General features: G+C 41.0%; 1 protein-coding gene across 1 annotated transcript in view; it reads right to left on the bottom strand.

Annotated features, from left to right (window-relative positions):
• LOC140487662 (uncharacterized) overlaps positions 1 to 24,289 on the bottom strand; it is a 269,506-nt gene that overhangs the window by 67,962 nt on the left and 177,255 nt on the right. The window contains exons 17-19 of the mRNA XM_072586945.1: positions 22,239 to 22,325; positions 17,218 to 17,304; positions 3,953 to 4,036 (exon numbers count right to left, since the gene is read on the bottom strand). Coding sequence (XP_072443046.1) covers positions 3,953 to 4,036; positions 17,218 to 17,304; positions 22,239 to 22,325 — 258 coding nt within the window. The remainder of the gene's footprint in view (positions 1 to 3,952; positions 4,037 to 17,217; positions 17,305 to 22,238; positions 22,326 to 24,289) is intronic.

Raw genomic sequence — 24,289 nt, 5'->3', positions numbered from 1 at the left:
GGGGAGCAGGTAGAACTGGGGGCAGTGCAGTGCTGGGGGCTATGAGGTGAGGCAGTGGAGGGGAGATCATCGGACGAAACAAGGTCACAGACAGCGTGAGTGATTTTGGCCTGATGGATCATGGTAGGGTTGTGATCATAGGGGAGGTGGGACGTGGTGTCAGAGAGCTGGTCGTCTGCCTCTGTGACATAAAGGTCTGTCCTCCAGACTACACTGCCCCACCTTTGTCAACAGATTTGATGGTAGAAAGGGGATTGGTGTGGAGGGAGTAGAGTGCTGCACGTTTGGAGGGGTGAGGTTGGAGAGGGTGAGGAAGTTGAATTCAAGTTTCTTCTTTGGTAGGATTTGAACCTGTGTTCCCAGATCAGGGAATGAGGGGGCAAGTGGATAGGTAGAGGCAGCACCCAGAGAAAGAGAAAGACAGAGATATGTGAAAGGGATAATAGGCCAGGACAGAATCAAAGTTGAATAAGAAGTAGTTAGAGCTACAAATGAGAGAATGGGTAAATGTATTCCATAAGATGTGATAATGGGCCTAGAATTATGTGGGAAGAGGTGTTAAACGCAACTCATGCTATAACAGGTGTGGTGTGGGTACAAAATTTGGAAGGATGGAATCAGGCTGTAAAGTTATTGAACTCTATGTTGAATCTTAGAGAAAATGAGACATTGTCCTCAGAGCTTGTGCTGAGGCTTGCTGGAACACTATGACAGGAATGTTAGCCTAGGAATAGGGCAGTGCATTGAAGTGCCAGTTAAGTGGAAGCTTGGAGTTATTTTTGCTGTCAGAATGTAGGTGTTCTGCAAAAGGTCACCCCTTTCTCCAATGTGATCTTCTCTACAGGAGACAGTTCAGATTTTAGAGACGCAACTGAGTCACTCTTGGTCGTGATCATGAAAATCTGCCACTTAGCATATATTCCAGGCATTGGCATTCTCAGTGCTAAGAGAGGTATACAACATAATGCAATCTGTGTTAAAGGTGAAATATTCGGTAAAGTTATGAAATGAGCAGAAAATATGAAATAATAACCATGTAATTACCCCGAAGAAGTGGAAAAGAACAGGAATGAATATGAGCTTAACTGAATAGTGCTAGTCTTGTGCTAGTCAGCCAATCCTCTATCTATGCCAGTACTTTGCTCCTAACAGCATAGTCTGTCATCTTATTTTGCAGCTTCCAGGGCAGCACCTTGTCAAAGGCCTTCTGAAATCCAAATAGATGACATCCATGCGCTCACCTTTCTCTAACTCATTACCTTGTCAAAGAATTCTAACAGATTTGTAAGGCATGACCTTCCCTTGATCAAGCATGCTGACTCAGCACTATTTTACCACGCACTTCCAAGTATTCTGCAAACTCATTATTAACAATGGACTCTAAAATCTTGCCAACAACTGAGTTCAGTCTAAGCAGCCTACATTCTGCCTCCCTCACTTCTTAAAAAGGGATATTATACAAGCCATTTTTCAGTCCTCTGGGATCATTCCTGACTCCAGTTATCTCTCAGCCTTGTTCTCCTGTTAATATGCTTCTTCTTCCTTAGGATGAATTTCTGCTGGGCCTCCCACATTACCTCCAGAAATTCTTACCATTACCGCTCTACTGTCTTCTCTGCTAGGCAGGCTCCCCTTCCAATCAACTCTTTCCACCTCCTCCCTCATGTCTTTGTAGCTAATTCAACTGCAACGCATCTGAGTCCAGCTTCTCCTGCTCATGGTGAATTCTGTCACATTATGGTCACTGCTCCAACGGTTCCTTCATTCTATACTCCCTCATCAAGCCAGCCTCAGTACAAATGACCAAATCCGTTCCTTAGTGGACTCTATCACAAGTTCCTCCAAATAACTATCACGAATTCCTTTTCTTGGAATTCAGAGCCAACCTGCTTTTCCCAGTTCATCTGCATATTGAAGTTTCCCATGATTATTGTAATCTTGTCTTTCTTGCATACCCTTTTTGTGTCCGACTTTATTTTCCCCCCCACATTCTGACTACTGATAGGAGGTCTGTACATGATGCTCATCAGAGACATTTTCCCTTTGCATACCTTAACTCTACTCACACAGATTCTATGCCCACCGATTCTACATCACTTGTTATCGATTTAATTTCATTTCTTACTAACAATGCAATCCAGCCCATCTGCCTTTCTTTTTGAGAGGATGCAAATCCTTGGACATTTATTTCCCAACCTGATCCCATTGCAGCCAGATCTCTGTGATACCATAACATCGCGTCCACGAATTTCAATCTGCACCACAATTTCCATTCATCTTGTTTTGTAGACTGCATGCATCTAAGACCAGCATTACGCCCTGGCTGTCCCCATTCTCATAGTTATCCCCTTATCCTCTGTGTTTGAAGTTAGATTCCTAAAATTTTCCATACTCTCTGTCCTATTACTTGCTCTGGAAACTTTCACAACCTCTGCTGAGTTCTCCACTTTAACTTTTTCCATATATTTCCATCCAACTGACCCCATCCACCTACTTAAAGTCTATCCACAGCCCTAGTTATGCAATTTGTCAGCAGGGTAGTCCCAGCATAATTCAGATGAAACCCATACCATTGGATCAACTCCCTTGTGTTTACCTCTTTAATTTTGTTGACACTGTGCCAAGTAGCTTATGACTCAGGTAGTAATCCAGAAATTATTACTTTTTTGCTTCTGTTTTGTAAATTAATCCTAACTAATCCCTAAATTAATCATATTCTCTCAGTAGAACCTCTTTCTTTTTGACCAAATCTTTGGTTCCTACATGATTCGTGACATCCAGATTATTCCCATCCCACTCCTAGTATCCCTGCAGTCCAGATAGATAACCTGAAGCTGTGCGCCAGGCAGGTAACACTGCCTTTGGGACTCTCGATCCTGGTAACAGAGAATGGTATTCATTCCCCTGGCTGTACTATCCCCTATCACAGCTACATTTCTCTTTTCTCTTCCCTCTTGAATGGCTTCCAGTACCATGGTGCTATGGTCAGTTTTCTCATCCGCCCATCAGGCCCGGCTCTCATCCACATAGGGAGAAAGAATCTCAAACATCTTAGACAAACTCAAGTGCTGAGGTTCCTTCAGCACTATCTTCTGGATCTCTGTATCTGCCTTGCTTGTAGTCTCACCCTCCTATCCCTGACCACTAACTGAATTTGAGGTAGTTAATCTAAGGGTTGTGACTGCTTCCTGAAACATGACATCCTGGTAATTCTCCCCCGTCCTGATGTGTTGCAGGATCAAAGTTCAGACCCCAGTTCATCATCTCTGAGCCAGAGTTCCTCAAGCAACCAATACTTGCTACAGATGGCTACTTGCCATTCAGTGAGAGCTAATTAAGCATTTAAGCCACAATGCAATGCAATTATTTTGGGGAGCATATATTTAGCTTTGAATGCCAAATATAAATATTTACTTAACAGTCAGAACATGTCCTGTGTACCAAGGCTAGTCATTCGTGGATTGGGGCATGCAATTGTATTTTGTGTATAAAAGTCATCAGTATTTATAACACAGGGACACCGAATTAAGGTGAGCATTGTAGTGATAGAAACATTTTACACTAAGCTGTTAAACTATTTTCAGGTGTATGAAGGAGATTCTATGGCTGTATGCGGAAAAGAGTAGGGAGTTCTTCATTTAACCTGGCCAACATGTATTTCACAAGCTAAATCATTGTATCAGATTAACTGGTTTCACATAACTTTTTTTGAGATTTTGCTTTGCACAAATTGGCTGCTGAGTTTGACTGCATGTGACCACACTTCAAAGCATTTTTATTGGCACTGAAACACTTTGCTACCTTCTTTGGGTGTGAAGCATGGTACATGGCCAAGAAGTTAACTATCTGTCAAATGCTGAATACCTGCCCTAAATACCGAATGGAGCATAAGGTGTATTTAATAAAAAAAACTTTAAAAGTATCATTTCAAATAACTATTGAAAACTTTTACCTGAATCAGTGTGGAATCGCATGTCCATTATTTGTACAGAACCATCACTTGATAACCTTTCATTTCTCCAAACGATAGCTAGATCTGAAACATCAAGTGATAGAGTTGTTTTTTGATTAAAATAAATGGACAAAACATTACTTTGAAAACAAGATTTCTGTGATTTGGTGATATAGTGGCGAACTGAAGAATGACAATAATGGTAAACATTATTTGTGATGACTTGTAAGGAATAGTGCAAAATATTGAGGTTGCAAAATTGGTCTTCGTAACATTGTACAATCTGCTAGCATCATTCACAGCATTATTTATGCATTGCCAGAAGGCCAAGTAGTTCCAGTTTTTATTTCAAGGCATTTAAAAAAATTCAGTATAATGAGGGAAAAAAAATAGTTCTGCATGCTACCTATCTCGAAGTGAATAGGCTTGGAGAGATTTAAATCTTGACAGATTTGAATCTTGATCCAAAACCCACCAAAGAAAAACAGAAGCAAATTGAATATTGTGATAACATTGACAGAAACAGGCATTCTTTTTATGAGGTAAAAACAATGACTGCAGATGCTGGAAACCAGATTCTGGATTAGTGGTGCTGGAAGAGCACAGCAGTTCAGGCAGCATCCAAGGAGCAGTGAAATCGATGTTTCGGGCAAAAGGCCTTCATCAGGAGTAAAGGCAGTGAGCCTGAAGCGTGGAGGGATAAGCTAGAGGAGGGTGGGGGTGGGGAGAAAGTAGCATAGAGTACAATGGGTGAGTGGGGGAGGGGATGAAGGTGATAGGTCAGGGAGCAGAGGGTGGAGTGGACAGGTGGAAAAGGAGATAGGCAGGTAGGACAAGTCCGGACAAGTCATGGGGACAGTGCTGAGCTGGAAGTTTAGAACTAGGGTGAGGTGGGGGGGGGAAGGGGAAATGAGGAAACTGTTGAAGTCCATATTGATGCCCTGGGGTTGAAGTGTTCCAAGGCGGAAGATGAGGCGTTCTTCCTTCAGGTGTCTGGTGGTGAGGGAGCGGCGGTGAAGGAGGCCCAGGACCTCCATGTCCTTGGCAGAGTGGGAGGGGGAGTTGAAATGTTGGGCCACGGGGCGGTGTGGTTGATTGGTGCGGGTGTCCCGGAGATGTTCCCTAAAGCGCTCTGCTAGGAGGCACCCAGTCTCCCCAATGTAGAGGAGACCGCATCGGAAGCAACGGATACAATCAATGATATTAGTGGATGTGCAAGTAAAACTTTGATGGATGTGGAAGGCTCCTTTAGGGCCTTGGATAGAGGTGAGGGAGGAGATGTGGGCGCAGGTTTTACAGTTCCTGCGGTGGCAGGGTAAGTGCCAGGATTGGAGGGTGGGTTGTTTGGGGGCGTGGACCTGACCAGGTAGTCGCAGAGGGAACGGTCTTTGTGGAAGGCGGAAAGGGGTGGGGAGGGAAATATATCCCTGGTGGTGGGGTCTGTTTGGAGGTGGCAGAAATGTCGGCGGATGATTTGGTTTATGCGAAGGTTGGTAGAGTGGAAGGTGAGCACCAGGGGCGTTCTGTGAAGGGAATATTCATGAAGATGGTGAATTTGAGTTATAAGAATCTGAAAAAGTAATTTATGGGTTGAAACTGATTAGTTACCAATTAGCAGAGTTGCAAACATACCTGGTTCAAACCGGTGACTGGTGGAGTTCCACAGGGTCCCTTGTTTGGACTGAACTATTCACATTTCATATTAACGAACTGGATGAAGGAACTGAGGCCATTGTTGCTAGGTTTGCAGATAACATAAAGATAGGTGGAGGGTCAGGTGGTGTTGAGGAGACAGGGAAGCTGCAAAAGGATTTGGACAGGCTCCGACAGTGGACAAAGAAGTGGCTGATGGAATACAATGTGACATAGTGTGAAGTTATGCACTTTTGTCGAAAGAAGAGGCATTAGACTTTTTTATAAATGGGGAAAACTTTCAGAAATCTGAAGCACAAAAATGAGTCCTGGTTCAGGATTTTCTTAAGATTAACATACAGATTCAGTTGGCAGTCAGGAAGGTAAATGCAATGTTAGCAATCATTTTGTGTTATCTGAAAATCTAGCAACAATGGCCTCAGTTCCTTCGCCCAGTTCATTAATTCAGTAAGGTGTTTGATAAGGTGCCCCAGGGTGGGCTATTGCAGAAAATATGGAGGCATGGGATTGAGATTTAGCACTTTGGATCAGAAATTGGCTTGCTGAAAGAAGACAGAGGGTGGTGGTTGATGGGAAATGGGCATCCTGGAGTTCAGTTACTAGTGGTGTACTGCAAGGATCTGTTTTGGGGCGACTGTTGTTTGTCATTTTTATAAGTAATCTAGATGAGGGTATAGAAGGATGATATAGTAAATTTGTTCATAACAGTAAAATTTGTAAAGCTGGGGTAGTGCTGGAAGATGTTGCAGATTACAGAGAGATATATAAGCTGCACAGCTGGGCTGAGTGGTGGCAAATGGAGTTTAACGAGGAAAAGTGTGAAACTATTCACTTTGGAAGGAGCAACAGCAGTGCAGAGTACTGGGCTAATGGTAAGATTCTTGATAGTGTACAAGAGCAGCGAGATCTCTGTGTCCATGTATATAAATCCCTGAAAGTTGCCACTCAGGTTGATAGGTTTATTCAGAAGGCACATGGTGTGTTAGCTTTTATTGATAGAGGATTTGAGTTTCGGTGCCACGAGGTCATGCTGCAGCTGTACAAAACTCTGTTGCAGTACAAAACTTGGAGTATTGTGTACAGTTCTGGTCACTGCATTATAAGAAGGATATGGAAGCTTTGGAAAGGGTGCAAAAGAAATTTTATGGAGGGAAGGTCTTATGAGAAAAGGCTGAGAGATTTAAGGCTGCTTTCGTTAGAGAGAAGAGGTTGAGAGTGACTTAATTGAGACATATAAGATAATTAGAGGGTTAGATCGGGTGGACAGTAAGAGCCTTTTTCTTTGGAGGGTGATGGCTAGCACAAGGGGACATAACTTTAAATTGAGAGTGATAGATATAGGACAGATGGCAGAGTAGTAGGGGTGTGGAATGTACTGCCTGCAACAGTAGTAGACTTGCTAACTTTAAGGGCATTTAAATCGTCTTTGGATAAACGTAAGATGAAATGGAATAGTGTAGGATAGATAGGCTTCACATTGGTTTCACAGGTCAGTACAACATTGAGGGCCGAAGGGCCTGTACTATGTTATGTTCTGTGTTCTAATTCTCAAACAGGGATGTACTCCTGAGGCTGTATAAGGCTCTGGTGAGACCACATTTGGAATATTGTGAGCAGTTTTGGGTCCTGTAAGGAAACTTCTGCTAGCCTTGTAGGGGGTCAAGAGGTGGTTTATAAGAATGATCCTGGGGTTGAGTGTCTTGTTATGCGCAGAGCTGTTGAGGACTCTAGGTCTGTACTCAGTGAAGTTCAAAAGGATAAGGGAGGATCTCATTGAAATGTACAGAATACTGAGAGGCCTGCACAGAGTAGAAGTGTACTCATTGGAGAGACTAGGATTTCAGGGCACAGCCTCAGAAAGAAGGTGTGATCCTTTAGAATTGAGATGAAGAGGAATTTCTTTAGCCAGACAGTGTTGATACTGTGAAGCTCATTGTCACAGAAGGCTGTGGAGACCAAGTCACTGTGTGTATTTAAGGCAGGGTTAGATAGATTCCTGATTAGCAGGGGGATCAAAGGTTGTGGGGAGAAGGCAGGAGAATGGAGTTGAGAAAAATATCAGCTGTGATTGAATGGCAGAGCAGACTCAGTAGGCCAAAAGGCTTAATTCTGCTCCTATACCTTATGTTCTTATGGTCTCTTGTTAAATTACATTTCTTCCTCAAATCCCATACTGACATAGGCAAGGCCTATTGGAATATTCAGATTGAGTGGTATGGCTAGAGGCTGATAGATTGTAGCCATAACTATACTGTGTCTGTATGCATCTGCTCATATCCTATCCTGCACCAAGTCCCATGCTTCCAATCACTCACTTCCGTGTCTCTGTTGATCCACACTGGCTCCTGAACAGACCCCTGCCCCACTAACTCCCAACTCCTCACATTCTCAAACTAATTTTTAAGTTCTTCTGTCATTTTCTGCAATTCCAGCCTATAACTTGCCCACCCAATATATGTGCCTAACAGTTCCCTAATTTATTCCAGGAACTCAGATAGTAAAGGATAGAACTGGAGCCAATCTTTCTGCACTTCAATTATTACTTACAAAGCTACACATTACAAGCACATTTCCCTGACACACTAATTTTTAGTACGTGTCCATTTAAAAGAGCTAAAGGGATGCCCAGTTAATGTATACAACTTGCATACATATAGACACAATTGATAGAGAATGAATAGGTTCTCTTCTTTAATTAAAAATGAGCTTGTATGTACGAACAACATTTCAAAACAAATTAGATCATAAAGCTCCTTTCTGTATGAAGGATTACATTGTAACATTCCCTTCTTTTAGCATCCCTAACAATTTCTTCATATGTGCATTTCTTTTTGTAATGCAATCTGACAGTTAATGAAATGCATTCAAGCACTTAAATTTTAGAACGTTATTTTCTCTGAAGCATTTTTTTCAAGCCAGCATTGTCGAACTATAGTCTTTTCTCACTCAGGCTTTTTTGTAGTGTGTAAATTAATACACACAAAATGAGTATCTATAACCTTCCTCTTCTGAATCAGTCCCTTTAGATTGAGATACATTTCTTCAATAAGAGATAGTGGACAAGTCCAATGCATGTTCTGCAGACTCTGTCACACATTGGGCATTAAGTCTAACTAATATTGTGGCATGAAGCATGAACTGTAACAATCTGATCGGTATATTTAACTCCTGTTGTATCATCACAACTATTGCCAAACCAGGATTTTTGCATTACCTATGATTGTCTATTCATAAAGATTGGATTAAATCTTCTGAAATAAATCCTGTTTCACTACCAGTGGTACCATTCTTTTGTTACCCTAAGTGTGAAGAGGCAGTTGTTGTCTTGTGTTCTCCTTATTTATAGCAATGATATTAGAGTTGGGTATATTGGGATTAGGGCCGTTGCAGTGAGAAATTTTACATATAGGGTTTCTCAGTGAATAAGCTAGTAGAATTAGCTTATTCTTATTTCATGGATTGTGGGTGTTAGTGGCTAGGCCAGCATTTATTGCCCGTTCCTAAGTTCCCTTGAGAACACTCCAAGTACCACTCTGAAAGACTCATTGACAATTCAGGAGTATTAGTTACCTTGATTGAAGGCCTTGCAGTTCTCAATCCGTTCCCAGTTGCTTATCAAAACAAATGCAATTTGTATGGACTGGCACAATTTTTAGATGCAGGTTGCTTCCCATCCTAATCTAATTGTGAACTGCAATCCTATCATTCTCCAGTTTGCTGCCTGGAAATATCTGCTCCATTTAATTTGTAACCTTTTGCCTCACTTACCAGTTGACTGCCTGGGTCTACCTCAGCATATGTATCTCTTCCCACACTGATACCTTAGTTTCCTCAGGTGCTGTTGCATCATATCAGCTGAAGTTTTTGAGCCCAGTCTCTTTTCATTGTTGTCTGCTTAACAACCATTCTGCTTTGATCTCCTAAGTCATTGCCACAACTCGTCCTCAAAGCTCTTGGCAGCAATTTCTTTATTTAATTAATTTTCCCAATGCAAGTTACTGTACTCTATTTCCCCTTTAGCACTCCTTCCATCCTTTAATACTGCTTAATTTTCTATCTTTAGTATAAAATAGGATGCCTACAGTGTGCAAACAGGTCCTTTAGCCCAGCAAATCCACACTGACCCTCTGAAGAGTAACCCCCATCCCCCCCGACCCATTCCCCCTACCCTATATTTCACCCTGACTAATGCACCTAACCTACATATCCCTGAATACTATGGGCAACTTAGCACTGCCAGTTCACCTAACCTGCACATCTTTGTGCTGCAGGAGGAAACCGGAACATTCAAAAGGAAACCAACTCAGACACGGGGAGAATGTGCAAACTCCACACAGAAAGTTGCCTAAGGCTGGAATTGAACCTGGGTCCCTCACACTGTGAGGCAGCATTGCTAACCACTGAGCCACCGTGCCACTCATCCCTCTTTGTGTTTCATTGCTGTCCATTCCCTTCCCTTATCCTAACTATTATTGTTTCGTCACCTCATCGCCTCACCCACAAGTATCTTCTGATACACCACTATTTCACTTCCCTCCTTCCCATGCTGCCGTACTTTCCTTCTCTGGCCTGGCCTCACCTCACCCCCATTATTACAGTTTAAATTAAGCCGTGGGATAGTTATCTTTGAGCATTGATTGCTCATCAGTTTGCACGTAGACTTGATTTCACATGTACAGTATCAGGAAAAGTACATAGAGTCATAGAATCTTATAGGATGGAAGCAGATACTTCAGTCCAAATTTTCCATGCCGATCACATTTCCCAAACTAAATTAGTTCCACTTTCCTGCATTTCACCCACATCATTCTAAACCTTTCCAATTCATGTACGGATCTAAATGTCTTTTAAATGTTATAACTGTACCTATATTTACCACTTCCTCTGGCAGTTCATTCTATTGATGAACCACTCTGTTGAAAAGGTTTCCCCTCAGGTCCCTTTTAAATATTTCTCCTCTCACCTTAAAAATATGCCCCTTAGTTCAAAGTTTGTGAGAAGATTTGTAGCTCGGGTGCTCGTTATTGTGGTTCTGTTCGCCGAGCTGGGAATTTGTGTTGCAGACGTTTTGTCCCCTGTCTAGGTGACAACCTCAGTGCTTGGGAGCCTCCTGTGAAGCGCTTCTGTGATCTTTCCTCCGGCATTTGTAGTGGTTTGAATCTGCCGCTTCCAGTTGTCAGTTCCAGCTGTCTGTTTCAGTGGTTGGTATATTGGGTCCAGGTCGATGTGCTTATTGATTAAATCTGAGGATGAGTGCCATGCCTCTAGGAATTCCCTGGCTGTTCTCTGTTTGGCTTGTCCTATAATAGTAGTGCTCTCCCAGTTGAATTCATGTTGCTTCTCATCTTTGCTTTCACGAAACAACACGACCAGCTATCCTTAGTAGCCACACACGCAGATGACAAGCAACATGAATTCAACTGGGACAACACTACTATTATAGGACAAGCCAAACAGAGAACAGCCAGGGAATTCCTAGAGGCATGGTACTCATCCACAGATTCAATCAATAAGCACATCGACCTGGACCCAATATACCAACCACTGCAATGGACAGCTGGAACTGACAACTGGAAGCGGCAGATTCAAACCACTATAAATGCCGGAGGAAAGATCACAGAAGCGCTTCACAGGAGGCTCCCAAGCACTGAGGATATCATCTAGTCAGGGGACGAAACCTCTGCGACACAAATTCCCAGCTCGGCAAACAGAACCCCCATAACGATGCCCCTTAGTTTTTAACCTAGGGAAAAGACCTTTGTTATTCACCTTATTTATGTCCCTCATGACTTTATAAATCTCTATAAGGTTATTTCTCAACCTCTTATGCTCCATTGAAAAGAGTCCCAGCCTATTCAGGAGTGCAGGAGCCTCAGCCCTTGACCTTGTCCAACAGGTATGAGATTCTTGCTCCCTGTACGGATGAGGAAAAGGGCTCTGGACAGGATGAGCCAGCTGACCACAGCACCATGGTGCAGAAGGCCATTCAAGAGGGGGGAGCAAAAAGACAAGTAGTTGTTATAGGGGATTCTATAATTAGGGGGACAGATAGTATCCTTTGCAAGCCGGATTGGGAGTCTCGTATGGTGTGTTGCCTACCCGCTGCCAGGGTTCGGGACATCTCTGACCGGCTTGAAGAGATATTGGAGTGGGAGGGGGAGGATCCAGTTGTTGTGGTCCACGTTGGGACTAACAACATAGGCAAAGCTAGGGTGGAGGACCTGTTTGGGGATTATCGAGCACTAGGAAGGAAATTGAAGTACAGGTCCTCAAGGGTCATAATCTCTGGATTACTGCCTGAGCCACGTGCCAATTGGCATAGGGATAAGAAAATTAGGGAAGTAAACACGTGGCTAAGGGATTGGTGTGGGAAAGAGGGATTCCACTTCATGGGGCATTGGCATCAGTTTTGGAACCGGGGAGACCTGTACCATTGGGACAGTCTCCACCTGAACTGATCAGATACCAATGTTCTAGCGAAGAGGATAAATAGGGTGGTCAGTAGGGCTTTAAACTTCTGAGCTGGGGGGAAGGGAAAGTGAAAGCGACAGGGAGTATGGAGTTAAATGGAAAGATAAGCGGCAGGATAGCATATGTGCAGGCAGATTTAAACTTGAGACAGACTGGGAATGCAGCAAAAAGGAAGGATAACTTTGGACATCTTATGACTTCCAGTATTTATAATGATAAGAAAGTTAGCAATAAGGCACTTTACCTGAATGCTCGTAGCATTCGTAACAAAGCAGACAAACTAATGACACAGATCATCGTGAATGTTTATGATGTGGGAGGCATCACAGAGACGTGGTTACAGGGGGGGGTCAGGACTGGCAGGTAAACATCCAAGGGTTTTCAATTTATCGAAAAGACAGGGAGGTGGGCAGAGGGGGTGGGGGTGCCTTGTTAGTTAAGACCAAATTAAATCTATGGCACTGAATGACATAGCGTCGCATGATGTGGAGTCTGTATGGGTGGAATTGAGGAACCACAAAGGCAAAAAAACCATAGTGGGAGTTATGTACAGACCTCCTAACAGTGGTCAGGACCAGGGGCGCAACATGTACCGGGAAATAGAGAAGGCATGTCAGAAAGGCAAGGTCACGGTGATTATGGGAGACTTCAATATGCAGGTGGACTGGGTAAATAATGTTGCCAGTGGATCCAAAGAAAGGGAATTCATGGAATGCTTACAGGATGGATTTTTGGAACAGCTTGTCATGGAGCCCACAAGGGAGCAGGCTATTCTGGACCTAGTGCTATGTAATGAACCAGACTTTATAAAAAAAATCTTAAAGTAAGGGGAACACTTAGGAAGCAGCGATCATAATATGGTAGAGTTCAGTCTGCAGTTTGAAAGAGAGAAGGCAAAATCAGATGTAATGGTGTTACAGTTAAATAAAGGTAATTATGAGGGCATGAGAGAGGAACTGACGAAAATAGACTAGAAGCAGAACCTAGCAGGCAAGACAGTAGAGCAAAAATGGCAGGAGTTTGTGGGTAAAATTGAGGACACTGTACAGAGGTTCATCCCCAAGAAGAGAAAGATTATCTGGGGAGGGATTAGACAGCCATGGCTGACAAAGGAAGTCAGGAAATCTATCAAAGAAAAAGAGAGATCCTATAAAGTGGCCAAGAGCACTGGGAAATCAGAAGATTGGGAAGGCTACAAAAACAAACAGAGGATAACAAAGAGAGAAATAAGGAAGGAGAGGATCAAATATGAAGGTAGGCTAACCAGTAATATTAGAAATGATAGTAAAAGTTTCTTTCAATACATAACAAACAAACGACAGGCAAGAGTAGACATTGGGCCACTTCAAACTGATGCAGGAAGCCTAGTGATGGGAGATAAGGAAATAGCAGGAGAACTTAATAAGTACTTTGCATCAGTCTTCACAGTGGAAGACATGACTAATATCCCAACAATTAAAGGGAGTCGGGGGCTGAGTTGAGTATGGTTGCCATTACAAAAGAGGAAGTGCTAGAAAAGCTAAAAGGTCTTAAAATTGATAAATCTCCTGGCCCCGATGGGCTACACCCTAGAGTTCTGAGGGAGGTGGCTAAGGAAATAGCGGAGGCATTGGTTGAGATCTTTCAAAAGTCACTGGAGTCAGGGAAAGTCCCGGATGATTGGAAAATTGCTGTTGTAACCCCCTTGTTCAAGAAAGGATCAAGGCAAAAGATGGAAAATTATAGGCCAATTAGCCTAACCTCGGTTGTTGGTAAAATTCTAGAATCCATCATTAAGGATGAGGTTTCTAAATTCTTGGAAGAGCAGGGTCGGATTAGAACAAGTCAACATGGATTTAGTAAGGGGAGGTCATGCCTGACAAACCTGTTGGAGTTCTTTGAAGAGGTGACAAGTAGGTTAGACCGGGGAAACCCAGTGGATGTGGTCTACCTAGACTTCCATAAGGTGCCATACGGGAGGCTGCTGAGCAAGGTGAGGGCCCATGGTGTTCGAGGTGAGCTACTGGTATGGATTGAGGATTGGCTAATTGACAGAAGGCAGAGAGTTGGGATAAAAGGTTCTTTTTCGGAATGGCAGCCGGTGACAAGCGGTGTCCCGCAGGGTTCAGTGTTGGGGTCGCAGATGTTCACATTATATATTAATGATCTGGATGAAGGGACTGGGGGCATTCTAGCAAAGTTTGCCAATGATACAAAGTTAGGTGGACAGGCAGGTAGTACTGAGGAAGTGGGGAGGCTGCAGAAGGATCTAGACAGTGTGGAAGAGTGGTCCAGGAAATGGCTGATGGAATTCAATGTGAGCAAATGTGAGGTCTTGCACTTTGGAAAAAAGAATACAAGCATGGACTACTTTCTAAACGGTGAGAAAATTTGTAAAGCCAAAGTACAGAGGGATCTGGGAGTGCTAGTTGAAGATTCTCTAAAGGTAAACATGCAGGTTGAGTCTGTGATTAAGAAAGCGAATGCAATGTTGTCAATTATCTCAAAAGGGTTGGAATATAAAAGCATCGTTGCGCTACTGAGACTTTATAAAGCTCTGGTTAGGCCTCATTTGGAAGACTGTATCCAGTTTTGGTCCCCACACCTCAGGAAGGACATACTGGCACTGGAGCGTGTCCAGCGGAGATTCACACAGATGATCCCTGGAATGGTAGGTCTAACATATGAGGAACGGCTGAGAATCCTGGGATTGTATTCATTGGAGTTTAGGAGATTAAGGGGAGATCTAATTGAAACTTACAAGATAATACATGGCTTGGAGAGGGTGGACGCTAGGAAATTGTTTCCGTTAGGCGAGGAGACTAGGACCCCTGGATACAGCCTTAGAATTAGAGGGGGTATATTCAGAACAGAAATGCGGAGACATTTCTTCAGCCAGAGAGTGGCGAGGCCTGTGGAATTCATTGCCGCAGAGTGCAGTGGAGGCTGGGACGCTAAATGTCTTCAAGGCAGAAATTGATAAATTCTTGATGTCACAAGGAATTAAGGGCTACGGGGAGAATGCGGGTAAGTGGAGTTGAAATGCCCATCAGCCATGATTGAATAGCGGAGTGGACTCGATGGGCCAAATGGCCTTACTTCCGCTCCTATGTCTTATGGTCTTATTATGGTCTTATTCAGCCTCTCCTTATAACTCAAACTCTCCCATTCTGGCAATACTGTGGTAAATCTTTTCTGAATCCTCTTCAATTTAATAATATCCTTCCTATAACAGGGCAACCGTAACTGTACACAACACTCCAAAAATGTCCTCACACATCCTGTAGAACCTCACTTGACATCCCAACTCCTATACTCAATTGTCTGAACAATGCACACAAATGTGTAAAACACCTTCTTAGTCACACTTTCTATCTATGACACAACTTTCAAAGAACTATGTACCTGAAAGCCTAGGTCTCTCTGTTCGACAACAATACCCAGGGCACTACCATTAACTGTGCAAGTCCGACCCTTGTTTGTTTCACCAAAATGCTATATTTCACATTTATTCAAATTGAATTCCATCTGCCACTCCTCAGCCCATTGGTCCAATTGAATAAGATCCTTTTGTAATCAGATAATTGTTTTCACTGTTGACCACAGCACCAATTTTGGTGTCATCTGCAAACTTACTAACCATGCCTCCTATATTCTCAACCAAATTGTTTATATAAACCAATAGTAGATCCAGCACTGATCCCTGCAGAACACCACTGCTCCAGTCCAACCCCGTCACCTACAATCTAGCTAATTTTGTGTCCAAAGATCCCATGACTCTATGTACTTTTCCTGATACTGTACATGTGAAATCAAGACTACGTGCAAAGTTCTACCTGAAACCCACTTGATCTAACTTTACTAATTGTCTAAGGCTTTACCAAGTCAATGTAGACAACGTCTACAACTTTACTCTCATTAATCTTTTTGGTTACGTCCTCAAAAAACTCAATCAAGTTTGTGAGTCAATTTCTCATGCCAGTATGCTTGAAATGTTATAACTTATTAATTCAGAAGCAAACCAAACAAAAATAAAATGCAGCAAAATAAATCCTGACTGCAGCTGAAGAGCACAGCACTCTCCTTCTAAAACTGCATGATTTATTCTCGAGGTGATGGGAGAAAATTGGTAGAAATTCAGTGGATCACCCAATTAGCATTGGAACCTGTACTAAAAAGCTCCAAGTGTTTAGATTTGTGTGTGGTCTGATTTAAATGGACAGATTTTGGTTGCCCCCAGAACAGCTTGTGCCAAAAAATGAGAAATGTTGAATTTGGTGTATAAGTCAATATTGCTAGCAATTACTTACAAATTTAAACTTTTAGGACCAGATACAGAAGGTTATATGCTTAGGGTAAATGGTACTTCTGAAAGTGAATGTGGAGCCACAATGAGCTGAAGGGCTTGAAACTGAGCTAACACATGTTCTCCACCCTTGTGATCTACTATATTACTATCCCACCACTTCTGTCCTGCCCGTTGTATGCCCTGTGCCAGCAGTTTACTTTTGGCTTAATTACAACTAGATCAGAATTCACAGGGTTAGGAAAACTGTGCACACTTTCAAAACTGGCAAGTTGGCCCCAGATGCCAAAGTCATGCTCACATTTCTGACAGCCCCAATTTTTGAAATTAGGAGGAAGGGACCAGGCTGTGAATCTCACAGGTGGGAAATGAAAATTCGGTCGGATTTATGAATGCTACTAAACTTAAAGATATCTCACACTGGCTGTTCCAAATCTTGAAGCTACAGTGCGGGAGGCACAAATTTATGGAATTGATATAAATGCTCTTGAATGCTGGACAAGGTCCATTTAAATGTCATGGTCTGTAGCTTATAAATCTCCTGTTCTTTAAACTGAGAAAAGGCATGCATTATCAATGACAGTTTTAATTGATTGACATACCTGCTGATGTAGGTTAGAAGAAACCACAATTACCATTACATTGTTTCAATCAACTTCTTTGCTGATATTTAAGATAAGAGCATAATTCCAAAGCATTAACTTAAAATAGTAATTTGAATGAATGGAAAGTAAAGCACTTCAAGCCCATGATTTCCACACTTTTTCAGAATGAATAAAGAATTTCTCATGTGGCCTGCATGATTGTGTAACAATTTCTATGTGTATATCTCTGAAGAACAATTATAAATTTCTACCTGAATCAGTAAGTTCAGATTTGAGTCTTTCTCTTTGATCTTCTCTGCTGGATTGCACCCTATCTTCCATTTTGTGACTTTGTTCATCTGTAAAATAAAAGCATCACAAGTAAAACAATCCTATAAAAAGATGGCATACATCTCAAATTTACAGGTCAAGCATCATCCTCCTCTAGTTCTTACCTGTCTGCTTTAAGGGTGCTTGGTAGTCCTGAGTTTTTTTTGGAATATAATGTGGGTAAAAATTGTTGAAAAATAAATATAGACTATTGAATTCTAACTTCTATTATCTGATCATTACACCTAAAACTTTTTATGAACAAAATAGTTTTTGAAAGGAAGAAACATGGATCTAAAATAGCTGCAGAGATCCATGTGGTATAAACAAATCCATCTTTATCTAATGACATTAAAACAAGGCAACTAAGACAGTGTCAAGGCATTTTTATCTCCTGTTTAATTACTAGGAAATGAAAGGCTGGCCTATCAGTTAGTTATCCAGACAAAGAAGCTAGAATCCAGAATGCTTCTGAAATTTTATGATTTATGTTTCAATAGCTGGTTATGAGCAGAAGATAAAAAAGGAGAAACAAATTTGTGACAAAAGCTGAAAATCTCTCCATTCCTCTCTCTCTCTCATCTCAGAATACAGCACTTGGTGAAAATATAAATTGGGGAAGCAACTATATATTGAGGTACCAAAGATATCTACAGATTTTGATACCGCTGAACATACAAGTGAAACATTAAGATACTGAGGTAACAGGCTATCACATCAAGGAGGCTAGGGACTATTAAACTGTGCAATCTTTCTCTGTACCAAACATTTTCCCTTAGAAACTTATTACCTGTGTTTGTGCAATTGCTGTCATGCTTTTATTTTAATTTTTTCACTGGGCTGTAGGTACTAAACTTCATTTTCTGTAACTGACTCAGAGGGGTTAAAAACGAGAGAACCAATTTCCCCTTCCACTCTTAGTCATAGCATATCACAGCAACTTCCTTGATTTGTTGTAGGCTGAGACTCAATTTTGTGCAAATGATGTTCACATTGTTATGGACCAAGTTAGACCCCCTCAAAACATTTCAAGAAAGGAGCCCAGATCCTAACTTTTCTAGTTGCTTTAAGCAGCTGTAAAAGTGAATATTCCAGGAGAGATGCAGCTGGTCAAACCTCTTAGTTTTAAACAAAACAGTTTATTTACAAGATTACTGAATGAAACATAAACAAAAGAGAACAGAAAACAGAAAAACGTAACCTATCTGAAAACCCAATAGGTTATCCCAACTTAATGATACTATTCCAAATACTTGTAACAGCCCCCATAAACACCATTTGGCACAAAAGGTCAAATCAAACACAGGGCCTTACAGGGGAGAAGTGAGAGAGAGAGAGAGTTTTCACATAGATCTGCTTCTTTGGGTCCAACAGATTCAAAATTACCTGACTGCTTTCAGAAAATAGCCAGACCAAACCAAAAACCAAATCAAATCAGAGAAAAGTTGAATTGGAGAACTGGCCACTCCCCTTTCATTGTGCAAATTTTTTTTTAAACATAAAAGCCTTTTGCCTGAGGCAGTATTTGTTAGCTATAATCAAACTGGCCCTAAAACCCTACAAATTAGACTTTACAGAGTCAGGCTTTTATGATATCCCTGAAAATAAACCAAGGGGCAGCACAGTGGCTGAGTGGTTAGCACTGCTGCCTCATAGCACCAGGGACCCGGGTTTGATTCCAGCCTCGGGCGACTGTCTGCGTGGAGTTTGCACATTCTCCCTGTGTCTGCGTGGGTTTCTGCCAGTTGTTTGAGTTTCCTCCCACAGTCACAATGATGTGTTGGTTTGGCAAATTAGTCAAGCTAAATTGCCATAGTGTTCAGGGATATGTAAGTTAGCTGCATTAATCAGGGGAAATCTAGAGTAGTGGGATAGGAGATTGGGTCTGGGTGGGATACTCTTAGAAGGGTCAGTGTGGACTTGTTGGGCCTAACGGCCTGTTTCCACACTGTAGGGATTCTATGATTACATGATAACCTTGTGAAAGGAGCAGCATCATCGCAACATTGTGATGCTGGTTTGTAGATGGTGCAGCAAATATGATTCTTCCAAATTTAATAGCTATGTATGTTCCATGACAGCCATGTTTCAAGTGCTTCCTTTGTACAACTCATAGGTAATAATTTCTATTAGAAATTCAGGACAGCTTACAAGATAGCTGTCATGTTAGCAGTGTTTAGTTCATTAGTGTTCCATATATCACAGAAATTAAAATGAACTACCTAATCTTTAAGATTAAAATGATTACCTTTGTTATAATTTTTAGGTTTCTTTCCTTTATTTTGTTATTCAATACTCTCAGCAATATAGCACATGCAAATGCCATGGCACAACAGGCAAATGATAATGAGCAACAGATCATAATTTGGTAACTGAACTTTTTAATACCCTTAATAAATATGTTCCCAGTTCAATAAGAATTGCTAGCAATTAAAGCTTCGTCTTCTGGATTCTTTACTGTAATGACGCAAATTTAACATATAAGCTCCTGCCAATGTTTGGAGCAATAAAAATTAAACTTCCCTAATTATTCCTCATAGCTCATTGCCCTTAAACAATGGCAACAATAATAGAGTACACTTCCCTATAGAAGAGCTGTTGATTGTTTGAGATGCATAGTTGATCTCAGATAAGTTGTTTATCTTATTGATAGGATTTGAACAATATTAGGGTTATTCCTTTTGCATGTAATACCCTAACTGCAGGAATGGGCAAGTTTAAGATAAAGGGTAAATGGGGGAAATGAATATAAATTTAAGCTTCATTTAGACAACCATGAATTGGCGCATGTAATTGTCTCAGTTTGAATTTTAGAGATAAGCCGAGAGAGAAGTGTACATTTGATAGGATGTGGGAAACTTGGACGTATAATGTACAAGTCAGTAGATTTTAAGGTAAAGAATAGAATTGTAATCAAACTTTACATAATTTGTATTTATTTATTTACAGAGATACACATTACAAGAATGTACCTTGTCAACTAAAAAAAACAGTTTTACTCTGTTCCTTTATTAATGGAAGCACAACTGAATCCCCATTTCAAGCCCACTGCCTGTTTGTACAAAGAAAAATTCAAAATAAATTGAATCAAAAGCTTTTAGCTCTTTAGCCACATATTTAACTGTTCAATCTTCCTATTCCTAGGCTCACAGGCACATGGCATAAGAAGTAATCCTGAGATTACCACCCGAGAGGTCTTGCTTTTTAACTTTCTGTGTAACTCCCTGAGGTCCCTTTGCAGGACCTTATCTCTCTTTCTGCCTATGTCATTGGTACCAATATGGACCATAACCTCTGGCTGCTCACGCTCTCCCCTCAGAAAATCCTGCGCTCACTCGTGGTCTTCCTTGACACTGGCACCAAGGAGGCAACACACCATCCTGGAGACTTGTTCATAGCCACAGAAACAATGGCCCTAACGATAGAGTCTTCTATCACTACTGCTTGCCTACACTTCAGCGCTCCCTACCTTACAGCAGTGCCAGTCACAGTGCCACTGATCTGATTGATGCTGCTGCTTTCCTCTGAGAAGGTCATCTCCAACAGCATCCAAAATGGAATACTTTTTTTGAGAGGAGAATAGCAACAGGGGACGCTTGCAGTGTCTGTCTGCTCTTATTCATCTTCCTGGTGGTCCCCAACGTTCCTCTGTCTATGTAGCCCTTACTGCTGGTGTGACCAACTCACTAAATGTATATTCCATGACATTCTCAGTCTCATGGATGCTCTACAGTGAGTCCATCTGCACCTCCACGCACTCCATGTGGAAAATCAGGAGCTGCAGCTGAACACACTTCCTGCATATGTAGTCACTATACATGTTGGAAGTGTCCCTGGTTTCCCACATATTATAGGAGAAGCATTCCATAAAACTGTGTTCGCCTGCCATTGTGAACCTTATCAACTAAATCAACCTTAACTACAGACAATAATCCAGGAAATGATTATTCAACCAGACCCCACTCCTCAAATATTTATCCTGCTGCAGCTGCTGCTGATTATCCCTCAGGTTCGCTCTCCTTCGCTCTGATGCTGCCCGGACTGACTACTTGGAGCAAATTCTATATACTCATCTGTCAACCTTTTTTCCTGACTGTAAGGATTAAGATTATCTCAACGTTTCTCATAACTCATCTCTTTTAGAGCAATATCTTGCAACTTTACAGTAGACTATTCTTTATGGAAGCTGTTAAATGTTGAGATTCACAACCCTTAGTTGGTTTAAGGAAAGTTAAAATTATCTTTTGTGCACTTGCTCAAATAAAGGATTCAAAGCTGATTCTGTACACAATTATGCTGATACATAAAAGAACGTTTATCCAATTATGTGGTTGTCACGATGCCAACATTTATTGTCCATTCCTAATTGGCCTAATAAGGTAGTGATGGGCCATCTTCTTAAGTATTGCAATCCACATATTATTTTAATACAAGAGAAAGACTTGTTAAAGCATTCCGGAGGGTGTTTGGAAGCCATCTAAAGATGTATGCCTCTGGAAACATATTTGAACCAGATCAGGTCATGAATAGCAGGTTTTATTTCCTAAATTACATCAATAAGTAATTTGAATTTTAAAACCAACAGCTCATGGTTACTTTTTTTAAATTTCCAGATTTGTTTAAACTTAATTCAATTTAAATTGCTACTATACAACTTTAAACTTTTGCGCATTGGAATACCGCTTCAGCAAAACAACCATGCCAATCACAAACTCTATTCAATTGAGTCGGTGACAAGATGTTTCATTATTTTTCCAATTTTTTTAGTTTATTCTGAAAGAGTACAAAGATAAATAAAATAATTTAAACCTTCAGCATTGGCATATAATATTCACATTTATGGGAAATTAGGCAATTAAAGTTCATGTTTTGCCAAACAATCCTACCACTTTTCATTAAGAACATCTTATCACATAATTAATCCATTGAATAGATTTTAAAAATAATAGTAATTAATATTTACCTGAATCAGTGAGCTGAGATTCTAATCTTTGTTGTTGAATTTTGTTTTCCGATGACACACCAGGTTCTTCTTTAACAGCTTGTTTAGCTGAAATATAAGAGCATTGTAAATAAAATTACCTTAAAAGCGAATGCCTCCTGCCTTAAAATACAAATGTATCATTGTTTTGTCATTTTCTTCTTAAAAACTTGCCAGTGTCCTTGCAGACTTTCTGGCAGTTTGTTCTACTATATTTAAATATAGTCAAGAGTTTGTGGCTGGCTACGGTTCATGTCAGAAGTCACATGATACTAGGTTATTGTCCCACAGGTTTGGGTGAAATCACAAGCTTCCATAGCGCTGCTCCTTCGTAAAATGGAGGGAAGCACACAGGCATAGAAATGATAGGTGGAGAGATAATTGCAAGATAATTCCAGATCATTAAGATTGTGAAAAGAATAGTACAAATGGTGTGAGTGGAATGTCGACAGGGCATTGCAGGTGTTCATAACTATCAAACAGTGTGAGTAAAGTATTAACAGCTGAATAGCAAGTGAAGGGATGACCTGCGATCCTATTAATTAAGACAGAGACATAATTATAAAAAATCAAAGATAAAATGGTGCTAATGACAACCAAATGGCTGGAATAACATGGGGATTGACTCAACAGTGATCTTGGATTCATGTTGCGCCACATGGAACCCCATACTATTCTGTGTTTGCAAGATCTTTGTTACTGTTATGTTATGGCACCTTTATCTTGATAACTTAATATTATCTCTCTACCTTTATTAGTTTGTACAGTTTTGGATTACTTGTTACTTTGGTTAGAATAACATAATAAGTATAAGAGTCGCACAATGAGAGTATAACCAAAGTAACAAGTAATCCAAAACTGTACAAACTAATTAAGGTAGTGAGATAATAAGTAAGTGAAGCTTCCTCAATAAATGTTTCTAATACTAAGAAAGATAATTTTTTGAACAGTAAAGGAATTAAGGATTATGATGAGAGAGTGGATAGTCGAGCTGAGGCCACAAACTGATCAGTCATGATCTTATTAAATGGCAGGGCAGGCTTGAGAGGCCAAATGGCCTGTTCCTGCTCCTAGTTCTTCTGTTATCAAGATATCAAGTTATCAAGATGAAGGTGTCAAAACAGAACAGTAAGGAAGATCTTGCAAACACTGAACTGTACAGTGGGGTTATATAGAGCATGACATGAATCCAAGATCACGGTTGAGGCCACCCTTATGTTATTCCAACTATTTGGTTTGTCTCTAGTACCACCTTATCTTTGATTTTTTGTAATTATCTCTCTGCCTTATATGTCCCAATATTTGAACCAAAAGGTTTGGGTTTTTTCTTGCTTCAGCTGTAATGGGCACAGAATTTGTCATAACACATCTATCTAAGTTAAAAAATAAGTAACCCTTTGAAAAAAGAAACAACAAGCTGATAAAAACTGTTTTCAGGCTCTTGTGGTACAGTGGTAATGTCCCTACCTCTGGCCCATAAGGCCTCGGTTAAAGTCCCACCTGCTCCAGAAGTGTGTCAGAATATAGCTGCTTGGGTTGATTAAAACTATCAATAAAGAGAATATGTCAGAGATAGGAGGGATAAGAAGATGAGGCATACTGCAGGTCCTCAAGGGGCTCAGGACATTCCTCTTCTGAAACCCTACCAGGTCTACAGTGACATGTCTGAGAACCTATGAAACCTCTCACTCAATCCTTGAGGTTTCCTAAAATATGCCACCATAGCTTCAACAGAAATAAATGAGTGGACTCCACAAATAATGTGTCATGGTAATTGTGCCTAATCAGCACTTTGTTAATGCAAGTGTCTCTGTTCTGGTATTTCTATGCAAATTAAGACACACAATCAGGACTAAAACTCTGGGCTGACACCAGGCTTTTCATTAGCACAGGTTCTATTTACACCTGGTCATTCTCCTTCACCAAAATTCCACTGATTATTAAAACATAATAGACTGAGAATGAGAGGTGATAATGTGAAGAAAACAGAAAACCAAGGAGCCAGTAATGTCAAGCTTCAAACTCTAAAATAT

This window comes from Chiloscyllium punctatum, chromosome 17 (assembly GCF_047496795.1).
Source record: "Chiloscyllium punctatum isolate Juve2018m chromosome 17, sChiPun1.3, whole genome shotgun sequence".
Classification (NCBI taxonomy): Eukaryota; Metazoa; Chordata; class Chondrichthyes; order Orectolobiformes; family Hemiscylliidae; genus Chiloscyllium; species Chiloscyllium punctatum.
This window is presented reverse-complemented; position numbering and strand designations above follow the sequence as displayed.